The sequence below is a fragment of the Chenopodium album genome, chromosome 5 (assembly GCF_948465745.1).
Source record: "Chenopodium album chromosome 5, dcCheAlbu1.1, whole genome shotgun sequence".
Classification (NCBI taxonomy): Eukaryota; Viridiplantae; Streptophyta; class Magnoliopsida; order Caryophyllales; family Amaranthaceae; genus Chenopodium; species Chenopodium album.
The window spans coordinates 73,972,338-73,981,182 of record NC_137838.1 but is presented as its reverse complement, the minus strand read 5'-3'; the positions used below and the strand labels follow the sequence as shown (position 1 = coordinate 73,981,182).

The window sequence follows — 8,845 nt, the reverse complement described above, 5'->3', positions numbered from 1 at the left end:
GTCTATAAAAAACACATACTATAATATCAATAACAACAACAAAATAAGTATAGAAGAAAAGCTAACCTATTAAGAATAATACATTTTATTTCATGAAAATGATCAATATAAAAAATTCAATTCTAGGCTAAACACATGCATTGCTAGCCAATATTCTTTCTTGTATTAAATTATAATTATAATTATCGTAGGTCAATAAAAATGAAATTTGATTAGAGATCAACTCTTGCTAATTTCCTCCCAAAAATTGTATAAAAGCATATTATAATTTTTTTTTTTTTTTGAAGAAAAGTAATTAAAATTACCTTTTTGTCGATGAATTGAAGCATACTTTGATACTTGATCTTATTCTTGCTTTTTATACTTAAAAAAAGGTCAAGCACAAAATCAAGATAATCTTGAGAATAAAAATCTGACGTGATACGATATATTTAAAATGAAAAGTAAGATTTTGATTTAAATTATAAACCCAAAACAATAGTTGTTATCAGGGTCGCATCTATCATGATTTGTTAATTAGACTTCATAAAAATAATTGGTTTACTTTATGACAAATAATCTAACTTTTTATACGATAATCTATCTATTGTTATCATTGTATCAATTTGGATTTATTTTGTACATATTCCAAAGTGATCTGGTTCATTCATGTATTCATCTATCTTTTCATGAGATTTTGCCTAAAATGTTTAAGTTCAAATCATAACAAAATAAGATCTATTCTCATATACATATATACTATATTATTGAGAGAAAAAAAAAAAAAAAAAAAAAAAAAAAAAAAAAAACTAAGCAACGAATTACATGAATCAATTTTGTTTGCTAATTCTTATTTCTACATTTCATAATGTTTTAAATTGATTTCTTCTATTTTTTTTAATTGGGTATTGGTATTCCTCTCTTCAAAAACCCTAAAATTTTCTCTGTTCTCTCTCTTCAAACCTATCCACCATATTAAAACCTAGGGGCTGTCATCGATGGTAAACCCCAAATTCTTCCATAATTTAATGCTTTTACCAATGAAGATCACCATCAGTATGGTGATTATTATAGTCAATCCCTCCATGTAGGATTTAGTATTATTTGTTTGTTTTTAGTGTGTATAAGGATACAAATTTAAAAGACACGTCTTGAAAATTGTGGAATTGCGAGTCTATTGGTATAAGGGTGCAGATTTAGAAAATTCGTCTTGCAAATTTGCAGATCTTGATGACTAATCAAGTTTTATCACTTTTGCGACTATATATACATCAATGGTTCTTCATTAAGAACGATGTAAAGATATCTAAAATTATCTGGGAGCAATTCAGAAGCAATGCCATTAATTTAGGGGTGTTTAATTCTTGTATTGAGAATTTAGATATATTAAGGAATGATTATAAGTGTCGAATGACTATTATTATTTAATGAAATCACCCCTCCCTATTCCATTCCAGAAAAAAAAAAATAATTAGGTGTGAGAAATGACTTTTACACAACCTCACATGTCATCTTTGAACTAATGATGACTTAACTTAAATGTACATGAGAACTACATACCCATATTTGTAAGTTGTAATCCCCATATTTGAAATTATTTCAATGTATTTATAAGTTAAATTTAGTTAATAAAAATTATTTTAAGGACTTTCAATTGTTTTGTTTTTTTTTATTCAACACTAGAGGTGATCATATGGGTCGGCCTGAGGCAAAAAAAGTAGCCCATTCCTCAGGCCATGTCGGACCAAGCTTTGGCCTGGAAATTATGTGCACAAATCCGCCCAAACTAGTCGGGCGGGCAAAATAAAATCAACTAAAATTACATAAAAATATAAAATCGCATCCCCAAGCCTGTCCAAAATTTTAAAAAAATTTCCCCACCCAATTATGGGCCGGAAAATTTGTACAAAACCCGCCCAAAATTAGGTTGAGCTAGCGGGCCAGACTTACTTTGATCAGCTATAGTGAACATGAGGGGCAAGCCCCAAAAGAAGATAACAACCTAAATCAAATTAAAAATCAAAATAAAGATAAAATAGCATGCCTAAAGCATAAAATCAAACAAAAACAACCTAAAGCATAAAACCAACAAAAACAAGACCAAAGAACTAGACCCAACTACACCTTGCGGAATCTTAAAAGAAGCACTTCAAGGATCTTGTAGCAGCACCATCCTCTATCTCGTCGGCACCCTTAAGCACTTCCAAAATTAAAAAAAAGACAACTATATATAAGGAAATTTTGTATTTTAGTAACAATAGATAACTCATTTATAAATATTACCACCTAAATAATTGTTTTAAAATACCACTCAAAAAAAGACAAAAAATTTAGATTTCACCACTTATTGATACCTATTGCCATTGTGTTTTAGGGGTAATATTTTTTAATTTCAAAAAAAATAGACAGTTTGTTTAACAAGGAGTGTTTTAAAGGTGGTTATTTACAAACAAATCATATCATATCATATTACTAATAAATAAAGCCGGTCTCGCAACCAGTCATGAGACATCGACATTAGGCATTCTAGTTTTTCGCCAATTGTCACGTCACGTAGGCGACAAATAGGTATTATTGTGACACATATAATGCTAAGTAAGCGAAATTTAGATAGATTTTTAAAGATAAAAATGTTGTATAGAATTTATTATCGATATACTTCTAATATTTCATATATACAAAATTATTTATAACTTTTAATAAATATATTATCATTCAGTACTATTTAGTGAAAATAAGTTTTAATCATGAAAAATAATTTTTGTTTTGGTAAAAGTACTTTTAGAATAATTGCAGTTCATTTTGTCTAAATATCCTGCATTATCAAAAGGGATTATATGATCGTATTTAACATTGAATTCAAAAATTTTATCCTAAACTACAAAACTTTATATTTACTTAAACTCAATTCTATTTCCATCATCAAATTTGTTTTAAAAATTTCTTTAAAAAAAGATTCATTTATAATATATTTACACATAAACTTTTATATGTAGTTTGCTAAACCGTGTCACCAACTATTACAAAATCAGAGTTACTTCGTTAGTGTTATATGGGTTACCTGGTCACTGTTATAGTGGTTACTCAATCAGTGTTGCGGATAGGGTAATATTACATGGTTTAATCGATCAGTTTTATAGGGGTTACTTTGTCCGACAAGATGGTGAGGTTATCCGCATTCAAAATGCATTGTTATTTAAAATATATTAGAGAATAAGTAAAATAAGTTTCAATCAGTAAAAATAATTTTAGATTGATAAAAATACTTTCAATTCAGTGAAAATAATTTAAGTTCAATAAAAAAAAAAAAAGTAAAAGTCAATAATAACATAGATATCTATTTACAAACAAAACTACACAAAATTGTAGTATCTAACATTCAAGTAAAAATGTTATCTTAATTTTTTTATCAACCATGATGTTCGGGTACAAAACTAGTCTTAAAATAAATCGGTGAAATAAACATAAAACATTACCTTACCAATACCTATTTTCAACCAAACACTTCTTCCCTAAAATAAAAAAGGGGAATCAACCAAAGTACCAAACACATCCAAGTTTTATCAACATTAAACTCAAATCAAACACTCACCTCTTTTTCCCCTTCTCTCTTGTTGCCGCCGCTCAAAACCCTTGACGACAGCAGCAGCAGCAACAATGGCGAGCTACGACCTCACCCCGAAAATCGCGCCCCACTTAGACCGTCATCTCGTCTTCCCTCTTCTCGAATTCCTCCAAGAACGTGAAATGTACCCAGAAGATCAGCTTCTCAGGAATAAGATCGAGCTTCTCAATCAAACTAACATGGTTGATTACGCCATGGATATCCATAAGAGTCTCTACCACACCGATGATGTTCCTCAAGGTATTATTTTTAATGTCAATTTTGATTTTCTCTCTCCTAGGGTTTTTTTTCCTGATTTTTTGGATTAGGGTTTGAGTTTATGATTAATTTTGATTGGATTTGATTTGATTGTAGAGATGATGGATAGGAGAGTTGAGGTTGTTGCGAGATTGAAGTCGTTGGAAGAAGGTGCGGCTCCTTTGGTTTCGTTTCTTCAGAATGAGGATAAAGTTCAGGAATTGCGTGCTGATAAACAGTATAATCTTCAGATGCTCAATGAGCGTTATCAGGTTTTTATTTTTCCTTCGTCTCTAAAAGTTCTACCTGTTCTATTTTCGTATTAGTAAACATTATAAAAATTTGATTTTTGTAAGAAATTTAATTTATATAATTTTTTAATTACTTGTAATTGAAAGATTAATTGACCTGAATGCCATATATCTTATCTTGAATGTAATTTCGGCTTCTTTATGGCTTGTTTCGTTATAATCTGCCTCACTGTTAGGATGTGGTGTATTCTGCAAGGGCTTACTGTCAATTATAGCGTATATCTTTGTTATCTGTGGTCAGAGAGGGGGGTATGCTGCGGCGGTTAGGATGAAAAATTTCTATGATTGCTCTATGTTTTGTGTTGCTGGAGCTGTGGTTGTTAAGATATTGAATTTCTAGTGGACATGTTGGCTAATTCGAAAGAGTGGTCACAGTTAGGTTATTCAGTTTGTTTTATTTTGCTACTCATGCTAGATAGTTAGATTGTAATGAGTAGTATTTATGGGTTTGGATGGTTATTCAGTGATGGGGTTTATTTGTTCATGTGTGTAAAATTTATTTTGCGCAACTCCTACGGCTGCTTTATTTTTACTTTTCTACATTTGATTATCGTATCTTTCATATATGCTTAAAATTATTTTATTAAGGTGAAGGTCAATATCAGTGGTGTTTGATGAAGTCACTCTGAAAGTCTAATGGCATATTATGTGTGGGATTGAACTTTAAACATTAGCTTTAACTTTTAGCAAGGGTTACATCGTTATGCTTTCTTCTTTTGTCTTAGACACTAACTCTATTGCCTTTGAGAGAACATAGTGAGCACTCTGTTTGTTCCATTGCAAACAAGGGACAAATGTTGAAGCTCCTTTGATTTTACATCCTTGCATCAGAAACTTTATTGCATAATTCTTCCATAAATCATTTATTTTTATCAATGCTCTTGAAACAATAATATCTCCTTTGTTGACTGATTTTCTAATGGCCGATCCAATGGGTTCTCAGCTACATTTCTTTCATTCAAATGAGGACTCTATTTCACCCGGCCTAGAAGTGAACTGTTTGTTGGGGCAGCCTGGAATCCTGGATGATTTTCGTGTTACTCAATCATGGTCAAATCCAGACTGCCTTAAATTATTCTCTAGTGGATTAAAACTAATTTATTTAAAATCTTCTGGTCACTTTTGATTTATATTTACTTTTTAACAAATTTTTTTTTTTGTGTTGGTTTGGAAATGGTTGCACAACTCTTTTCCACATGAAAAGTAATAAACACTGAGATAATTTGCTTGGTTAGAAAGAGAAATTAGTGCCCTTCAATAAACTATGCTTTCAATGATTTTACAAAATAAGTTCCTTTTTCTAGTATTCTTCCTAATGGTTTAGCTCAATAATTAGCTGGTGATAATGTTTCTGCGGTACTTTGGAAGTTCATAGCTTGTTTGAGCTTTTCATTCATTCATTTCGTCATGAGTCAAATATATTATGTTCAATGCTATCAAGTGCATTGATTTACTGCCATGCCTTTTTTTGGTGGCTGATGCCCAAAGATTCTTTTGGTTGTGGGTTTACTCTAGCTTATGGTAAAGCAATCATCTGAGTAGTTAAGCCTATGTAGCAACACTGCATTTTTTTATTTGGGAGAGGTGCAAGGCAAGTTTAGTAGACCCTTCTCTTAAGGGTGGAATTTAGCAACATATCTGATAAATATCTGGAAATTTACAACTGATCTAGAATGACATTACAAGTTCAAGTTAGTTTTCTAGGTGGTTAAACATGTAATTCGCCTAGTCTAGTGTGGCAAACTTTATGTAATTGGCTGACAGAGCAGTCACCACTCACCAGCTTCATTGTTTGTCATACAGTAGCTGTTTATTTGTTTATCATTGGCTCTTGTGCCATGTGATTTTAATTTATGTAAATTCTCTTTCTGGGAATATTCTTAAATCTCATTGTTGGTTCTGTTCAGATTGGTCCAGAGCAGATTGAGGCATTGTATCAGTATGCTAAATTCCAATTTGAATGTGGTAACTATTCTGGCGCAGCTGATTTTCTCTATCAGTACAGAGCTCTGTGCACCAACAGTGAAAGAAGTCTGAGTGCATTGTGGGGAAAGCTCGCTGCTGAAATTTTAATGCAAAACTGGGACATTGCCCTTGAGGAACTTAACCGTTTGAAAGAGATAATTGATTCTAAGGTCTGTTTCTTTGTTCTTTTTGATTGTTTTGTGAAAAATAATTTCCATCGTTGTGTTATGTGTTTGCTGATGACCAATTTGTGCTGCAGGCTTTCACATCACCTTTGAATCAAGTGCAAAATAGAATATGGCTGATGCACTGGAGCTTATTTATCTTTTTTAACCATGACAATGGCAGGACCCAGATAATTGACCTGTTCAATCAGGACAAGTAAGTCTTGCAATTTGTACTTATCTCTATTCCTTTGTTTTTCTTTGTTTCCAAGCTCTCTTTTCAGTTTGGGAAGCCTGGTTGCTAACTGAATTTCACTTATACTTCTGTAAGAAAAAGTTATCTGTAGCTATTGAATCTGTGGTACTTGTGGTTTTACTTTGTGCTCTTTGAATATGGTACCAAAGCTCTTTTGCCCTAAAATATGGCAGCTCTATAGCTTAATTGAACAAATTATTTCACCTTGCAGGTATCTTAATGCTATCCAAACAAATGCTCCTCATCTTCTGCGTTATCTTGCTACTGCATTCATTGTCAACAAGAGGAGAAGGCCTCAGTTTAAAGATTTTGTTAAGGTCATTCAGCCGGAGCAATGTTCTTACAAAGACCCCATCACTGAGTTTTTGGCATGTGTTTATGTCAACTATGACTTTGACGGGGCACAACAAAAGTTGAGGGAATGTGAAGAAGTAAGAATTTTCATCCTCTTGGACTGAACCTCTTGCTAGTATACTGCATATTCCTTTGTGGGTTTTCTGTAGTTTCTTTTGTTCAATTCCCTTACCCCCCCCCCCCCCCCCCCCCCCCCCCCTTTTTATGTTTAGGCATAAAATTCAGAAGAATGAATTGTATGAATAAACTGTGCATGTTCATTGATGCTTTTGGCCATAGTCTTGTTATTTTTTATTTTTGTTGTGATACTAGGTTATTCTCCCCTTAATTATGCTATCAAGTATAAAAATGTCCTATGGAATATGGATGTCCAGGGTGACTCTTCACAAATATTATGGAGTCTAAAAAATTAGTGAAAATTTTGTATGTAGGGAGAAGTGGACAAACTCAATGGGGCAGAGTGAGTTTGAAATAGTCTCGTTGCCAAGTTATGGGTTTTGTTCATTGCATGGGCTCGATACACAGCTTCAAAATTTTTGTTTTATAATTAACATTGTTAAGTTTTTTCATTAAAGCATAATTTTGGATTTTAACTTCTTGTGAGACAGGTGTTCATATTCATTGTAGTTTAATATAGCAAATTCAGAACATTGCTTTGACATTTTATCATTCAAGCATTATTTGGAATTTTAACTTCTTTTTGGACTACCTATTATTCTTAATGCTTGCACTTCTCATTTTATGCAAATGTTTTTTTTTTTTTTTTTTTTTTTTCTAGGTCATACTAAATGATCCATTCCTTGGTAAACGAGTTGAGGAGGGAAGTTATACCACTGTTCCACTAAGGGATGAGTTTCTTGAAAATGCCCGTCTTTTCATCTGTGAAACCTATTGTAGGATACATCAGCGCATTGAATTGGGGTATGTTCTTGCTCTCTAATCTATCTTGTTTCATGGAATATAAAATACTGTCATTTTGAGTTATCTTATGGTAAACGACTCTGTCAACCTGAGTTGTAATTACATGACTAAGGGATTATGATATCTTTCTCTAGATTTTCTCCCCTGTATGTCTTTTTGAGTAATTTGGTGAAAAGAGTGTTTTTGGCTCCTAAATATTGGGGCAATACTTGGTAAGAGTTGTATGATTTGAATTTGATGAGCAACTGTCAAGTGATTATCTGATATTCATGCTGAGAATTTTGTTTAATCAGCGCTTTGGCTTGTGTAGTATAATTTATACAGGGTATATGAACTACTCACTGTGAATTTTTATTACTGTATATAAAATTGAAAGTTCTTTCTTCTGATCAAATTTGTATTGGTCAGGGTCCTAGCTGAGAAATTGAATTTGAGTTATGAGGAAGCAGAGAGGTGGATTATGACCCTCATACGCACTTCTAAGCTTGATGCCAAGATCGACTCTAAGTTGGGCACCATTGTGATGGAGCCTAATTACCCTAATGTGTAAGAAAAGCAATTCCTCGTCACACATTTTTCTTTTCTTTTTGTTTATGATGATTATGTAGTTTTGCAAGTTGATTTATGCTTCTTGTCTTTCCAGGTATGAGCAGCTCATTGATCACACCAAGGCATTGTCAGGGCGTACATACAAATTAGTTGGCCAACTTCTTGAGCAGGGACAGGCACAACCAGCAAGGTAGTTAAGGACAGGCAAACCAGCAAGGTAGTTTTCAACGGGGGTGCTGCTACGAGTGTTTCTACCGTGTAGTTTTATTGAGACCCTTGATTAATTCAGGCCAAAGAGTTTGTGTAGATCTCATAATTTTTTTTGCATTTGACTTCCATCTTAGCGAACCTGCTTAAACTTAGAGAATCGAAAATTTTGCGGGAAAGTTTGATTTTGTTCAGATAATCTCTTTTGGTTATTGTAAAATGCTTACTGGAATTTTGCACTTGCAATTTACGGTATTTACCGCCTGTTATTTCACAA

The 8,845-nt window shown here is 32.7% G+C and overlaps 1 protein-coding gene across 1 annotated transcript; it reads left to right on the top strand.

Annotated features, from left to right (window-relative positions):
* The first annotated feature begins 3,533 nt into the window (after window positions 1–3,533).
* LOC145632285 (eukaryotic translation initiation factor 3 subunit E-like) lies at window positions 3,534–8,845 on the top strand. The gene is made up of 8 exons (XM_081684616.1): window positions 3,534–3,844; window positions 3,959–4,113; window positions 6,060–6,287; window positions 6,377–6,498; window positions 6,749–6,968; window positions 7,670–7,812; window positions 8,221–8,358; window positions 8,456–8,845. Exons 1-8 carry the CDS (start codon window positions 3,637–3,639, stop codon window positions 8,553–8,555), a joined length of 1,314 nt encoding a protein of 437 aa, XP_081540742.1. The 5' UTR covers window positions 3,534–3,636; the 3' UTR covers window positions 8,556–8,845.

Bases quoted from the DNA above. Each gene is read 5' to 3' on its own strand.
- LOC145632285 (XM_081684616.1), top strand. From the start codon at position 3,637: ATGGCGAGCTACGACCTCACCCCGAAAATCGCGCCCCACTTAGACCGT. The intron at 6,288-6,376 runs GTCTGTTTCTTT...TTTGTGCTGCAG, and splicing joins AAGAGATAATTGATTCTAAG to GCTTTCACATCACCTTTGAA. The intron at 7,813-8,220 runs GTATGTTCTTGC...TGTATTGGTCAG, and splicing joins CATCAGCGCATTGAATTGGG to GGTCCTAGCTGAGAAATTGA.